We start from the raw sequence: 16,136 nt of genomic DNA, 5'->3' as shown, positions 1-16,136 counted from the left end.
ATTCATCAGTGCTTTGCAGTGGGCAGAGATTGCTCCAGTTTGGCCTTGAACTGGGAGATCTGGGGGTGCAGTGGAACTGTTGAACACCTTGTGCTGGTTCCATCCTGCACTGACTGCAGCAGAGCCAGGATGGTGGAGGCTGTACATAAACAAGTGAGTTAATGAAGGACCTGTTAATTTAAGAAGTGCATCTGTTGTTTACCAGAAGTAAGGTGAAGAGTTGCAGTTAAAGGCTTTGTGTCCAAGAGACCTTTCTCCATCTGCCAGCAGTCCCATCTCTTCCCCTCATTGCCTTTATACCCTTTCCACATACACTTGAGTCTTGTCCTTCCACATAAGCAAGCAGCCATCTCATAGGAAAAATAGATGGGATAAACAAGGGGATTTTAAAATGGCTTTTTCTTGCCAGCGTGGCAGGAGGACAGGGTCTGGAGAAGGCTCTGAAGGGAAGTGAGGAATGGCATGGCAGACCATTGATCTGCTGCTTAGGCCTAATGCCTCGTGTTTTACTGTTGTTATCTTCCATGCCAGCTGATCCTCCATCAAAATCCCAAGGCCCTTAGATGAGGGCATTAGGATTCAGCACAATTAAGAATTACAGACTTGGGTCCATTATTAATGCTCGGGATGAAACAGTTCAGCCTGCAGTCCATATGCTCTCAGGGCCCCATCCTCTCTTGGCCAGCCTCTCCACTTAGTCCCTGGCATTCATTCTGCACTGGTGCCAGCATCAGATCTGCTCAGCCATGTCAGCTCCCCTCAGTTGCTCCCTGCAGCTGATTTTAGTTCATTATCCTTCACCATCAGCAGAGTTGTGTTGGATTAGGTTGCCTCAGATCCATTCTCCTTTAAGAAATAGGTGTTCCTGGGCCCTTTCCTCCCAAGAGGTATTTAGCTGCTCCATGTACTCAAACCCCATGATGACCTTTGTGCTCTTACCCATGGTCTGAGCAGCTCAAGTGCCTCCATCCTTGCTGTGGAGCTGGATTGGACTGGGAGACTTGAGCTTGCATGGCCCAGCTGGGTATCTGATAAACAATCCTGCTTTCCACATGGCTGCTGTCCTTCTCATTGCACCTGGACTGGCTGTGGGGCTGCTTGGGCTGTTGGTGATGATGACACTGTGACAGCAGGGCCCAGCCTGGCCATCTCCATTTACTCTGTGCAGGTACAGCCCAAAGTGTCCCAGTGTCTGATCCCTTGGCACTCACTCGCCTGCCAAAGAAATGCCACCAGTTACTGAAGGCTTCCCTCTGAGTCACTCTTCTGTAATCAGCTTTGAAAAAAACACCGGCTGTGACTCAGACCTGGGGCTGTTAATCTTCAGTTTTAAGCCTTATCAGGCACTTCTTATTGTTCGTGCTGTTCAGATGCGGGTGTGGAGCCTCCTGTGCGTCGCCCGCACCCACCGTCTGCCACCGTGCTAAATCAGTTGTACAATTCCACTTGCTCCTCACTCTGCCCAGGAGCTCCTTCATCACGCTTCTCAGGGAATTCCTGCACTCAACTAAAAGCAGCTTATTTTACTTGCTTTTCCCTGTGAGAGATGCTAAGTTAACCAGCCTGTGAGTGTTCGATGTGGCCCCTGGCTGGAGGAAGGTGCTGGGTTTGATGCTTGGGAAGCTGCCCCAGCATCAGGGAGCTCCTGCACGCCAGCGTTTCACTCCTCTCTGGTCCTGTGTAATAACCATCACTTGTACAACTCCAAACACTAAGCTAATGTATCAAAAAGCACTTAAAATAGATTGGGTGAGCCTTGGCAGACGCCTAACAGAACTCTTCCAAATTTTAGCATATGTATTGTTTTATTCCTCCATCTGGCCAACAGATCATTGTTTGATATCTGAGTGCTTTGCATATCTCCTCCCTTTTCTTGCAACTGAGATACTTACACGTGCATTTAATACAGCTTAATGCTATTTTTACATACCAGAGAAATAGCTGATGGCTTTCTGTTAATTGCATGCACTTTGCAGTTAAACTTTTACTAAAACATTCCTGTCTAAATACTTAAAGTCCAATGAAAATTTGTCCTCTTCTTTTATTAGAGGTGTTTATGAAGTACTCTTAAAAAGGGACCTGGTTTTCGTTTACTGCACTGTGGATTTCTGTTTCTTTTTATTTCCTCCTATGTGCAAGTTGTCTTTCTTCAGAATTTGGTCAGGTCTGATTGTCCTGAAGAGCTGAGCAGGGAGCTGATAAAGAGCTGTGTTATTTTTTTTACATATATAGCACAATCTGAGAACAGAAACAGCCTTGAAAGGGCTGTAGAAGTAGAGGACTTAGGTGACTTTTGTGTGACTATTTTCTGTGCTGTTCAATAAAAATTGAGCAGTTAGTATGACAGCTGTTATATCATGTTATATCGTACTGCTAAGATATTGAGCAGCATTTAAAGCAAAACTCCACCATTAAGCTGTATAAACTTTATCCGTTTCACTGTGGTTTAATGGAAAAAAAATTAGTTTCTCAATAAAATGACATCATTTTTCCCAGGTTGTAATGTTCACTTTACAACTGTTTTTCTTTAATTCAATTTGTTTTACTTTACTTTTTCTTGGCATCTTTTTTTTTTTTCTTGCAGTTTGGAGAGGGGGAAATCTCTTTTTGTAAAGCAGCTAGGTACTGCTCAAACCTCTCTTCCCTGCTTTTCCCTTCTCCTCACTCCCTCAACATCTTGTGCTAATCTGGAGCTCTATTTTTGTCAGGCAGACACGGTTGTATTTTCAAAGTAGTGAGATGCAGATTTAAATTTGGTAATCGGGGTTTGTGGCTCTACCTGCTGCACAGTGAGGAGTGAGAGAAGGAGCCCAAGGAAAATTGAAATTGCATTGCTTGCTGCTGGAGCAACATTTGTGAAATGCCATAGGGTATTTTTCTGTATAGCTGGTAGTGGTAAGGTAGGAGGCCTGTAATTTCTTCTGTGTGATCAGGAAAACGTATGTATATTATAAAGTAGATTTTTGTCATTAAAAGGATGGTATAAGCCCAGGCAGGGAAACTGCTAATATGTGTTACAGCTTGTCATTTTGGGCTGCATGAATAAAGAGGAGAGCTATTCCTTTGGGAGATGATCTCGGGAACTGAGCAACAGATCCGCTAGCCAGCAAATTCTTTTTAACTGTAATTTTCCTTTTTGTGTATACTCAAAAATAACATCGCGATGGGCCCTTAAATACCATTTCATACACAGAGCACAATTTCCACAGCACAGGTGGTGCTAATATAGGACAGTCCCCTAGGCACTTGTCGCCAGGAGTTGTACAGCTTGTTCAGTGTCTGCATCCATATGGCAATCTGTCCCATTCATAGAAAGACATTGTAGCTGTGCCTGTGGGTGCTGTGGTCAATGTAGTGTAAAAAGTAGATTTTAACTCTCGGCAACCTATGTTCTGCTGTTTGTTTTATTGTAGAATCCAATTTATAACGTGGGGGAAGAAAAATCAGCTCAGAGCAAATTCCAGAACAATCTGGCTGGCTGGGGTTTGTGTTTATTCTTGGAGCGCATGGTTAATCAGCAGGTGCACAGCCCCGCGCTCCGCGCGCTCTAATGAACAGTTTACAGGAAGTCTTGCTCGGAAGAAACATTTTCCTTGTTGTTTATACTGTGAATTAACTCAGAAGTTGCAAAGCTGTAAACGATGTTAGCTGGCCATGTATGTCATGCAAGTCTGTTCTGTACTTCTTGTCTTTTTCTGGCTTTCTTTCCCGCTGTTGCATGGTTTTCCCTGGGTGTGGGATGCTCAGACAGGGTGCTGAGCTTCTCTTTGCTCTGAGAGGGGCAAATCATGGTGCAGAGGCCCTCCAAAAAAGCAGGGTGAAGCTCTAGTGTTGCCCAGCAGCTCAGATCTAACTGCCTGAATGTGATTTGTGGCTGCTCTGGTACCTATCAGTGCAATGCCAAGTGTTGTTCTGTTTTAGTGGGACTATTTGTTATGCCTTTTAGTAAACACAAACAAATAGACTGCCTAGCACCTGCAGCAGCATATGATATTTACACTACCTGTATGATTCAGCACACTTCCCTGGGGAAGCAGGCTTGTGTCCTCTGGATTTTAGTGCTTTTTTAAACAGCATTCTTCCAAGGGGAGAGCGTGCGGCAGAGAGAATGCAGTGCTCTAGCTGTAGTTCTCCCTTGGAATCATTATTTATCTTAATTATATTTTTATAAACATTTCCCCAAGGGCACTTTGCTGCTGCTGCAGGGGTGTGGGGTGGGCGAAGGCTGTGTGTGATGTGACAGTCACCTTCTGCGCAGGTTTTGTTGTGCCTGTGGGACAGGGGTGAAAAATACTGACGTGAATAATCCCTGTTAATCATATTTGTTGACGTATCACTGGTTTATATAAGAGTGGAAGACTTGCCTCAACTCTAAATGTAACAGAATAGAATTTTGTTGAACAAGTACAGATCTTGTTTCTCAGTGTTTTCTTTTACTATAAATTCAAATGTTACAACAGAATATAAATTACAGTAAAATAAGATTGGCAAACAGGATCTTTTTACAAAGTATGTATGTTCGTTGGTAATTTTACACCTCCATCTCAGTGAAGTCCAAGGTCTAATCCTGTGTTTTTATACTTGTGTGTGTTCTTAAAAGGGTTGCTGAATTGGGGCCAAAGCTTTGCCACTGCCACCTCCCTCTGCCATGCGAATTGGGTGTGTAAGAGGGATGGGATTGCTGTGCTAAAAGCCAGTGTTAAAAAAAAAAAAACAACCTGAAAAAAACCCGCAGAACATCCCCCCAGCCCCAAAAAACCCAAGAAAGTGGTTGGATCACATTTTTTTCCTAATTAAACTAAGATACTGAATCAATCCGTTTTAATCTGAATAAATTAGGAGACTGTTCAGAGAGGAATAAAATGAGATTTAGCAGGGATAAGTAGAAAGTAGCCCAGCTAGGAAATCAAAATTCCAAACTGCGGGTTTGACATGACACGTCAGCTGCTCAGCATCGCCTGTGTGGGAAATGGCTGAGGCATAATCGGGGTTGAGAAATTAAGGTGGGACACTCTGTGCCATGTCTTAGTCAAAAAGGTAAATGCAGTCATGGGAGGCATAAACATGCATGTTGCATCCGAGTCCTTTTTTTTTTTTTTCCTGTTCTACTTTATGCAGAACCAGTTAAACCACATTGAGTGTGATGTACAATTGGCCACTCTCTTGCAGAAAGGATAAAGGAAAGCTGGAGCAAATATAGAGGAGAGCAGCTAGGATGATAAAGGAGTTGGAGGGAATAGGCTATGAAGACAGATTAAAGGGAATTAAAGATCTACACCCTGGAAAAATAGAGGCTCTAGGAGGATATGATTATGGTATGTAAGTACATGAAGTGATGCTACAAAGAAGAAGAAGGAAAAAATTGTTCTCATTAGTTAGCAGTGCTGGAATTTAAAATCCAGCGTTTCAAATCGTGTGTGTCTGGGTATATTTGATGTACTTTTCACCACAGTACCTAGGCACAAGGTTGAAATAAAAAAAAAAATAAAGAGTTTTAAATCATAGAGAAACTCGTTAATTCAAATGCAGGAGTGGAATTTGTACCAGAGATAAGTGATGAATTTTTTGCAATGGACATTTCTTTTAAATGCTCTAGAAATACATTTAATTTGTCCAAGGAAGGGATGTAGGGCAGTGACTGTCCAGGCCCTGTGGCACTTTTCCTGCAGGGCTGGAAGAGGGGCTGCCACTGGAAGGAGGACGTGTGAGAGTGCTGGAGGGTCATAACGTTGATTAATAATCCAAACCATCCAGTGGATAGATCAAAACCAGAAGATGATGCTTCTAATTATCCAGTCTGGTTCTGCTCTTTGCAGTGAGGGTGGGGGTAGAAGGGAAGGGGAATGTCAGCCAGATTTTGTCTTAGTCTTGCTGCAGATTCTCCAGTGTTCTTCTTGCAAAACAGGAGTTTAGGGAATAGTGCCACAAGAGGCATTAATGGGGGGCAGTGATTCGGGGTGCAAATCAGCACTGCTGTTTTCCTTCTTATGCTACAGGAGTACACAAGTTAGTGCACGACGATTAGAAGAGAGGATTTCAGCCTGTGGGCTGCAGTTTTAACTTGATTTGTCTTAAATTGGTGTAGTCATTTAAAATGTAATATAACCTCTTGTTACTTCCAATAGGGCTTGATGTAAAACATGAGCTGCTTCTAGTCCTAGGTCTGGATGTGGAATAAAGTAGTGAGGAAGAGGAGCAGCGCTCCTCTAAAAAGCATCCAAAAATTTGCAAGCCAGTTGTAGAAAGAGCTGTCACTGACCACTCACATCAAATTCCACCTCTCCTGTAGGCTCATGACCTTCTGTTAAGCTTTATTCAGTGATAGAGAGGCATCACCCTGCTTGGACAGCCCCCTGTTTAGATCACATATCTGCTTCCTGGGCCATTCCTGAGGCTTGGACAGGAGCATGAGTATCTAGAAGTTGGGTTTTTTTGTTTTTTTTAGCTATTATTTGGGGTTTTTTTTAAATTCACAGTTTAGAGAGGAAAGAGGTGCTACGCCACCTTACTAAGAATTTGAAGGGATTTTCACCAGTGGAACTTCACTGCAAAACACATCTTTTCATCTTTGTTCGGTTGATTCTCTCATGAACACAGGAACTTGCACTTGAGTACAGTTTGTACAATGATTTAATCATTACTTCTTCCGTTTCATTTTAAAATCAGTTACAGTGAGTGTTTCTGACTCAGAAAATGGTGACTTGTTCAGCAGCCTTACTCTTTTGGTACCTTCTGATGAGCTTTAGAGCTCACCAGGCAGTCACAACTCCAGGAGAGCCGTGTTGGTTCCCAGGTGTGTGTCTCCTTCTCCTGTACAGGACCAAAATTGTGGCATTTTGCCTCAATGGCTGTGCCATTTAAATCAGAGAGAGGGGGAATGTGGTGTGAGAGAGAGCCCCGTGCTCCTGCCTGGGCTGTACAAGATATCAGTTTCATGGCAGCTGGCAAAGATGAGGTCAGTTCCCATTGACCCTGAGGAATAAAGTAAAATTAAAAAGGCAGTTCTGCACTTTCTGGGGGTGCTGTACTCCTTGCAGGAGGGAAGCAGGAGACGTGGTATTGATTTTTCAGCATGCAGGTGGCTCAGGCATGTTCTGAGCTCTGTTAGAACGTGAGCAGATGCTTCATAAATGTAATAGAAAGTCAAGGATGCTTCTCTACATCACTGACTTCCCCCAGTGTTTTGGCAAAGATCATTGGCCCAAGCAGATGTGGAAGAAAGAGAATGGAATTATGAAGTATGTCAGCATCATGAATATTTAAAATATGGTCCACTGTGTGGCAGAAGCACAGACACTGAAGCTTCTGCTTAGCTGGATTTTATATCTACCCATGACTTTTTAGCCAGTGTGTGTACAAGCACAGTACCCAGTTCCATGTCGTTAATAAGTGGGGGTTGAATGAAACCATTTAAAGAACAACCGGAGCTTTCATGCCAGGGCTTTGGTCACTGCTTTCCCCAATACCCAGTATGTTCCCATCTCACCTCAGGGTGTCATTTTTACTCTCCATCAGCACTTAGCTGTCTGTGATGTCTCTATCTCCTGTGCTGTTGTGTCCCAGAGTGTGGTTCTTCCAGGATGCTGTAGCACAGCAGGTGTATTCCAAAAGGTGAGTGGCTGGCAGGAGTGGGCTGTGCAAGTAGCAGCTTTGACAGCCGTCCCTGTAGGAATGGGAGGTGAAATTGCTACCAGACCCTCTGGAGATCTTGGGGTTATGAGGCAATGTAGGGGGAAGAAGGAAGAGGTTAAATTTCCTCTCCTCTTTCCAGCAAGCCCAGACGAGTTGTGGAAGTGCCTGTCCCTTTTCCCTTCCCCTCTGTACTGGAAACAGAGCTGGAGGCAGCAGAAAATAAGTGGACACTTTACACAGTTTTCAGTCTCATACATGGATTTTGTTATTCTCTTGTCTGTCATGAATAAGTGACTTAGGCAAGACATTGCACTTGCCAGTGTTCTTTGCTGTAGTTCGATGTAATAATGCATCACTGTTGCATTATTTGGAAGTAATTCTATTGTGTTAACTGTTTTTTATGCAATATAAACCTTTGATGCAACAAATACCTTATGAAGAGAAAAAAAAAACCCATGTTGTCTTGAATTTACGTCATTTATTCCTTCACTACTTTGAAAATCATGTCTTGTTATAAAATGATTTCCACTAACTGGTGTTGCATCACCAGTACCCGACCATGAATATGCATTCCTGGGAAGGAGAGAGTGACAGAAACAAACACCTACTCTAATGTGTCATTAGAAATCAAACAGACCTCAAACTTGCTTCTGCTTGCCAATGCTCAGATCTTCTAAAAGACTGTCTCCGGCAGCGAGACCTAGGATGCATCCAGATTACAGAAGCTGTGCTTGCGTGCAGGCAAAATATCAGTAAACAATTTCAGATTATAGGTTTTCATCGTGCTCACAAAGCTGTTTATTTATGTACAGGATTAAAATCTTCTTTTTCCACCTCTATTTGCCCAAACAAAGTGAGTACTTAGATCAGTTCAACAGAGTTCTCCATTCATTTCCACTGGCTGTGTCCTTTGTGCGTTACATCCGCCTCTGTATGAACCCGCTCTTTGTTTTGTTTTGAGGTGCTTCTTCAGGCTCTATCAGGGAACAAGTGGCAATCTATAATATCTTCAAAAGTGGGATGGATAAAATAGCAGTAATCTGATACTGACACATAAAGGTCACTGAAAGGCACGGCTGAAACCCCCCCGAGCAGGATGGGAGGTGCTGCCTTCGGAATGGCACAGTGCCTGCAGAGAGAGCTGGCGTTTGTCTTTCAGGACTGAGGGTTTTTTCTCTTAGAAATGTCTTATTTTTGGTAAGTTGAAGTAGTTCCTCTGCTTGGTTGAATGGCAGTGGAAGCTCTGCGTAGGTGTTAAGCGTGTTACGCGTAGCATCGTGTTAGCAAAATGACCTTTTAAGTTCCCATTTACAGTCAGCACCAGCCTTTATGGTTATTGACAGCACGAGCCTTTGACATCCTGAGCATCATTTAGAGTTTGATATTGTCTTGGTCATTCCATCATTTTTTTTGGACACAATACCAGGGTGTCACATCCTACACAGTTTGTCTTGTCTTGTGCAAGTTCCCTGGAAAGAAAAGAGATTTGCGCTTGGATTTAAAAAATAAATACAAATCTCGGTGGGGCTCTTTCCGTTGACTTGGCCATGGCCTTTAGGCTCTCACAGAGAAACTTTTAAAATCCCTGCTGGGGGTTTAAGCCATGTGACTCCTGTTGATATTATAATGAGATTTACAGTGCTTAAACCCCGTGGGGGACTGACTCCTTACTTGGCCATCACAAGTCGCAGTGTGTGGATAACATGCACTGGGCAGATTCATACACTCCTTTTTTTTTTCTTTTTTTGTTCTTCCAAACACACTGAAATCATAACTCTCATATGTAGTCTTTATGGACTTTAATGGAGTGTTAACATGAAAGCCTCCTGTCTCACCCTTTGCTCTATCCAGGTACAGAAACAGATGATAAACCCCATTATTTTCTGAATTTTCAGATGTATATAGAGGATGTTTTACCATATGCCTGTTTGGCTTGGATGGATGGTGTTCTTCAGCCATTCTACCTCTTCCTCAGCTGAGGAAATGAGTGGTTTAGCATTTTTAAAAATTCATTGCAAATAATGCATCGGTTCCTTAGTTCTTCTAAAAACTTTACAGAGATTCTCCTCACTTGAACATTTTTTAAAAGACTGATTCAGTTAAACCAGTCTAGTATTTGTATACAGAAAAGGCCTGTCCAAGGCTCTTCATCTACTGTTGTTTTCTTAGGAAATTACCTTGCGTGTATATATATATATATATATATATATATATATATATTTATGCTTGAAGGACTATTTGTAAACAGCCAAAAATAGGATATTAATGAATAATGAATTAGGTTCATATAAAACACATAATACCTTTTCTAGTCAGTACTTCCGAAATTATTTTTTTAATGTAAAATAATTTTTAAAAATACCTTCAGTAATCTTCCAATTCGTGTTGGGCTTAAAGTCAAAAGTGGCAGAATCTGGGCAGGAATTTCTCTTCCAACTAGTTTGTGTTTGGGATGACATCTCAGGAGTGTATTTACAGAGATCTGGCTACCCAGTGCATCTGAAATAATATAGGAACACAATTTTGTCAGAGTGCACAGACAGATAATATTACAAAAGAGGAATAAACACCATTTCCAGGTGTCTTTAGAAGTAAAATGACAAAAACTAGGCATTTATCCATAACATTACCTGTAATCCAGGATGAAGTAAGTAATAAAAGCCACACCTAGATGCTGGTATGTGTTCATATCCTTTGTGTATGTTTGAAGTCCATAATACAGCACAGACATACTGTAGCAAAAAGATTTGCCATGAAAAATACATACATGTGTGAGCATAAAATAGAGATTTCAATATTATTTTGACATTTTGCTTTTAAAGTCATCTAAGGTTATGGAGATTGTTGCAAAAAAATAATTCCTTTCCTTAGGAAGTTTCCATGCAGAAGTCGAATAAAGAAGATATTTTAGAATATGGTTCATCAGTGAGTGCAACAGATACATTTCCCTGAGCACCACATGGCCTGGATCAAAGCGTCTCATGACTTGGATCAGTGCAGCCAAATCATTACGTATTGATTGGAATCCCGCTGAAGGATTAACCCCTTAGTGCTCATATGAATTTTTTGCTTTAACCCTGGGTTCAGTAGTTAGGAGGCTCTGTGACGTTCCTGCCCAATCTTAGGCAAGGTTAATAGCCCCCATAACCCCTCGTGCTGAGGAATCCTTTGATTGCATGCCCCCTCTTCTTCACGGTGAATTTTGCATTTGAAAATACATCTCAAATCTTCTTTCTTGGGATGTAAAGGCACTGCATTTGTGCAATGAAACAGCCTGTAAGAAGAAGGAAAAAAAAAACAACCAGAAAAAAACCCAACCCAGTAAATAAATAACATGGTGGGAAAGCCAAGGCTGCAAATTTGATGCTTTTGCTTTCTGTAGCCATGAGGAAAGCCTCAGGTCCGGCTGCGTTGTGGTGTAATGGGACACTGCTGTATGGAGATGACTTCTCGACGAAGTTGAGTTGTAAATATGCAATGTTCATAAATTTTTTAGCAAAATATCAAGCAGGATATTAAGCAGGTCTGTCAAATGATTTCTCCCCCGTCCGTGTTAATTTAAATTCTTTACAAACCTCTTAATTAATGAATGAAATGTAGGAGGATAGCTAAGTAAGAATGACACATGTTTCACACTGCAAATGGTATTTAATTCTGTTTTGAAAAACCATGGGCAAGAGTCAGGCGGGTACCGTGAGATGTTGGGGATGCTTCAGGATCTGGTGGTTGCTGCTCTTTAGGAGTCTTTGTGAGGATGAATTGTTTCAGTACCTTCAGCTCACAGCACTTGTTCTCCCTTCTCTTTCTCCCCTCCAGTTTATCCCACGAGGAGCACTCACACAGCCACCCGCTGTACGGACACGGCGTATGCAAATGGCCGGGCTGTGAAGCAGTATGTGAAGACTTCCAGTCGTTCCTAAAGTAAGGATGGTTTTTTTGGCACTTGCATTGTACAGAAAGCATGCTCTGAAATTCTGTGTGCTGTCACTCACCCCGGGCCTGATGCAAAGCCCATTGAAGTCAACAGAGAGCTCCCTTTCACTTCAGTGGCTTTTGGATCAGGCTCAAGAACATTTTAACAGGGGATAGTAAATTAGCCCCATGGGGAAATTATGGTCTTGTTCAGTGTATTGCTATAAAACAGCGTTTGCAGTTCCGTAGCTTTTTTTTTTTTAATTTTATTTAAATAATTTTTAAGTTGCAGTATCGATCATGTAAATAATAAAACCTTGTTTTAACCTTGATTTCACTTTAATTTAGAAATCTAGTCTTAAATTAACTCCATAATTGAACAGAGAATTGCAGAACATCACGTGAAATTTAATTTATGTCAAATAAGTAACTAATGAACAAAGTCTACACTACTAAAAATAAACTATAATTATATTAATTGGGCCTCTGCAGTTTGCTGCAGACCTTTTCCTTGCTGCCAAAGAACACAATTTTACGTGTTGCATAAACAGTGCATTATGGACTAGTGCATGGTAGTGCGTGCATCCCAATGCAGGGAAGGACCTCAGAGCCCTAATAGCTTACACATGGCTGCTGCACAAGTAAACCATCAACCTCACCCCTGTTCCCATCACAAAAGAGTTCTTTGTCTGGGTAGGACACCAGGTACACACATGCTGTGGGTGCATCCAGGTTGCTGAAGGTTTGTCCCTGATCTTTGCTCAAGTTCTGTGGCTGCTCAGTTGTAAGATCACTAAAGACCAGCCACCCAAGCAATGTTTGTGATTTAAATGCACAAAGGGACAAGTTTTTTTTTCCCATTTAGAGTAGTGATCTCGTGAAGTTAGTCCACATAAATACATGAGGTTCTTCAGGATGAATAAGTAGACTTGCTCCCAAAAGGTTCAACTGTACCTGCTGTTTCTGGGGCGCTTCCCTGGATTTTTATGTGAGGGAGGGAAGGACAAAAGCAAGCAGAGGATGTTTGTTGGGTGATGTTAGATGGTACAGATAGGCTTTTGCTCTCAGAACAGAATGGACCAGTTGTGGTTCCACTGGCAAAACCCTCCTGGGTTCGTAGGAGCAGCGTTGGTCCTGCTATAAACATATGTTACAAGTGAGGAATGGTACAGTAATGACAAGGTTCTCATTACAAGAGGATTACAAAATAAGAAGGTGCTAGTCATAAATTTCCATGAAGGGTGGCCTCATTCCTTGTAATTCATCCTGTTGTTCACTTAAGTGAAATAAATGCTAATCTCGCCATACTTGCCAGCTCATTCATATTCATATGCCATACTATAGCATTTAGACCTTTAAAACAATTCTCAATTTACTGCTGTAAGTGCAAGGGAAAGGTGCTGTGGTAGCCTTAGGTAGCAGAATAAAGTGTGTGGTCACAGAATAAAGTGTGTGGTCACCTATGGTCAGATTGTGCCACCTTTGCTTCCTATGCTAGTCCTGTGTTCCAGGTGAGAGTGGCTGCTTTCAGGAAGATTCCATAGGAATTTTGAGTGGTCTGCTTGAGGTGGCCATGCATAGAGAGCACAAATCACAAGCATGGGTAGAGGCAGGGCTGGTTTTATATATGGTATTTTGGAGGTGTTTCAGTACATAGACCCAGTCCACCAGTTCACCTGGAGGAGATAACATGCAGCAATCAGTTGTTAGGAATAACCTGCAAACTGTGACCAGCCCAGGTTCCTCCATCAGTTCTAGTTTTGTCACTATCAGTCTAGCTTTTGCCTCCATTGAAAGCTTTCAACAGAAATATTTTGTGTGAGCTTCCTAAACTTGCCACCTTGTGTAAATTTTCTCATTATCCAAATGCTGCGGTGTCCAAAGTCTTACTGTTCAGAGTGATATTTAACCCAGACCAAATGCAGAAATGGATGTCCCTGAGCAGTGTATTGACACTGTTAAGAAGTGAGTGTTCCTTCATAAAATACTGTAGCCTTCCATGCTCCTGTGGAGCATCTTTCTTTAAAATTATGTTTCCATTTATCAGAATTCATTACTCAATGGAAAGATAACAGGTAGATAAATGGTTGAAGTTCCTTTCTGATACTTATTAATTTGTGACATTCTTTCAATGGCCCCCTCAAGGGAAAAGCTCTTGTTTACTAAGTGAAATACAGCCTGTGTATCGAGTATTGCTTAATTTCACTTACCTTGTGAAAAGGCAGAGAGAAGTTGTATGTGGAATGAAGGCCCTGTATGCCAATAAAATGATTCTTCAGTTAAGGGAGAAAAAAGAACTCGCAGGTCTAAAACATGGTTCATTTCTTTTCCTCCTGAGGAAGAAATATCATAACTGTTGGTAAATCAAAACCAGAGATTTGACACTCTTCTGTGATCATTCTGTAGTGTTTGTTCCCAAGGTGAGGTACACCACAGGGCCCTTGATTTCAAAGATAAATACTGTACAAATAACGATCCTAGTTGTCTTTCACTCACAGCCAACAGGAGGATGCTTATCAGAACCAGCAGATACACGGGCTATTGTACGCATTTATTTCCCTATTTCTTTTTGAAATAAGTTGCCGTTTTAGCGTCGTTGTGTTGTGTTTCCTTTTTGAATCCATCAGCCATTGGTTCTCATGTGATGCGGTATCAGCCAGAGCTAAGTGATAGCAGCAGGGGCTGCTGCTCTGCCTAATGGAACAGCAGCACCCTGCACGCTCCAGAACACTCCCTGAGCCTAAAAACAAAACCAAGTCCAGTCTCAGGGCGGTGACCCTGTGGCCTCTGCCAGGCTGCAGGAGCAAGGTGAGGGCTGGAGGGTGCACACGTGTCTGGCCTGTTAACCAGGGCCCTCTCGCAGGCGGGAAAGGAGCAATTAGTAGCACAGAGCGACTTTCCTGCAAAATTGACTATATCCTTGATTTCATTTGCATGTGTTTAAAGACCGTGGAAGATAGGAATATATACCCCTTATACAGCAAGTTGTTCAGGAAATCCCGGCTGGAGGGAGGGTGGTTTATTCAGCAGGGTAGCCAGGGCAAAAAATTCAGAAGACTGAATAGGGTTTTATTATTCCTCACCCCTCCCTTTTTTTTTTTTTTTCCCTATGATTTGATTGTGGGTTAGACGTGCTTAATCCTGGCTGTAGCATTTTAAAATCAAATATATCCTTTAAAAGAAAGGACACAGACCTTTGGAGAGATGTGGCAGTCCGGTGTTGCAGTGATGCTGTTAATCTGCTTCATGTGCATTTAACTTTGATGAAACGAAAGGGAGTTTATGTGAAAGAAACTACTAAGTGCACTCTGTAATGTTTTCACAAGTGTTTTTATCATGGTAACATCTTGTTTACTTTAGTTGCCTGCCTAAAACTACTTGGAACATGTTAAGAAAACATTTCGAGAAAGCTTCTACAAAGAGGCTTTTGTTTAGCAGCAACTGTGAGACTGCTCGGCTCACAAAGGTGTTAACTTTCAACCCCTTAAGCACTTCCACATGAAATTCCAGCAACTATGTTTGTGGTTTTGGAAAAACAAAGTGTATATTAAAGAAACCAGGTATATGCTAATACACGTTGAAGTAGGCCGGAAATCATAAATTGTTTCAAAGGCATTAATTGCGCTCGTTTTGCATGGCAGAGCGTTCTGCACCGAAATCATCCGCACGGCGCGGACTTTTTTAATCGCAGCGGCAGCGAGGCCAGGGAAGGGCCGGGCTGTGCCTGGGTGTTTGGGGTTTCTGTAGGGCCGGCGGGACCCCCCTGGGAGCGGGGAGGCTGCGGGATTGCGGCCCCGTCCCGTGCGGGGGGACGCGGCCGCGCCGCCGGTGCCGAGCCCGGCCCGCAGGGCACGGGGCCGGTCCGGTGCCGGCTCCCGGGGCTTCCACGGCCTCCCGAGCCGCCCCGGGCACGGCAAGGGGCTCGGGACCCCCGCGGCGGCCGAGGCCGGGGTGGCCCAAATCCCACAGTGCCCTCTAGTGCTCCCGGGAATGCTGCTGGGAGCGGGAGAGGCACCGGGAGCATCCCCGGGAGCGGCGGCATCCCCGGCACGGCCCCGCTCCTGTCCCTCCCGGGCAGGCGAGCAGCGGGCCAGCTCCAAACAGCCCCCTGAATTCCTATTTCATTGTTTTTAATTTATTTTTTAAATTAATTTTTATTATTTATTCCATTATTTAAATTGTTATTTTTCCTATTATTTTAATTCTTATTATGTATTTTATCGTGTGTGCATTAACAGTCATTAACAATAGTCATGAGGTCATTATTTATTCTAATATTTTAATTTACTTTAATATTGTAACTTTATTTCTATTTTATTTCCATATATGCTTTACACACACACACACATATATATATTAAATACTTCTGCTGATGGGATATATGTAGCGAGGTCCATCGCCTTGCATTATCCCCTTTTTTCCTCTCTTAAAGGTGCACTTAGTTTATGTTTCCCATTATAATTTCCGGTGTGTAATCAGAAAGCATTCCTTAAAAGACAGGGATCATCTTTGTTTCATACTTTTATTGACACTGTCTACCATATTACTGCGATGTCTAAATGGTAAAATTTATTATTAGCAATAGTGTCACA

The 16,136-nt window shown here is 42.5% G+C and overlaps 1 protein-coding gene across 27 annotated transcripts in view; it reads left to right on the top strand.

Annotated features, from left to right (window-relative positions):
* Positions 1-16,136, top strand: part of FOXP1 (forkhead box P1) — a 377,944-nt gene that overhangs the window by 319,699 nt on the left and 42,109 nt on the right. For all 27 annotated transcript variants that reach the window (XM_064433062.1, XM_064433035.1, XM_064433036.1 and 24 more), the window contains one exon: positions 11,449-11,553. In XM_064433062.1, coding sequence (XP_064289132.1) covers positions 11,449-11,553 — 105 coding nt within the window. The remainder of the gene's footprint in view (positions 1-11,448; positions 11,554-16,136) is intronic.

The sequence above is a fragment of the Passer domesticus genome, chromosome 9 (assembly GCF_036417665.1).
Source record: "Passer domesticus isolate bPasDom1 chromosome 9, bPasDom1.hap1, whole genome shotgun sequence".
NCBI classification, from domain to species: Eukaryota; Metazoa; Chordata; class Aves; order Passeriformes; family Passeridae; genus Passer; species Passer domesticus.
Note: the sequence above shows the minus strand (reverse complement) of the source record. Positions and strands in the feature narration are given on the sequence as shown.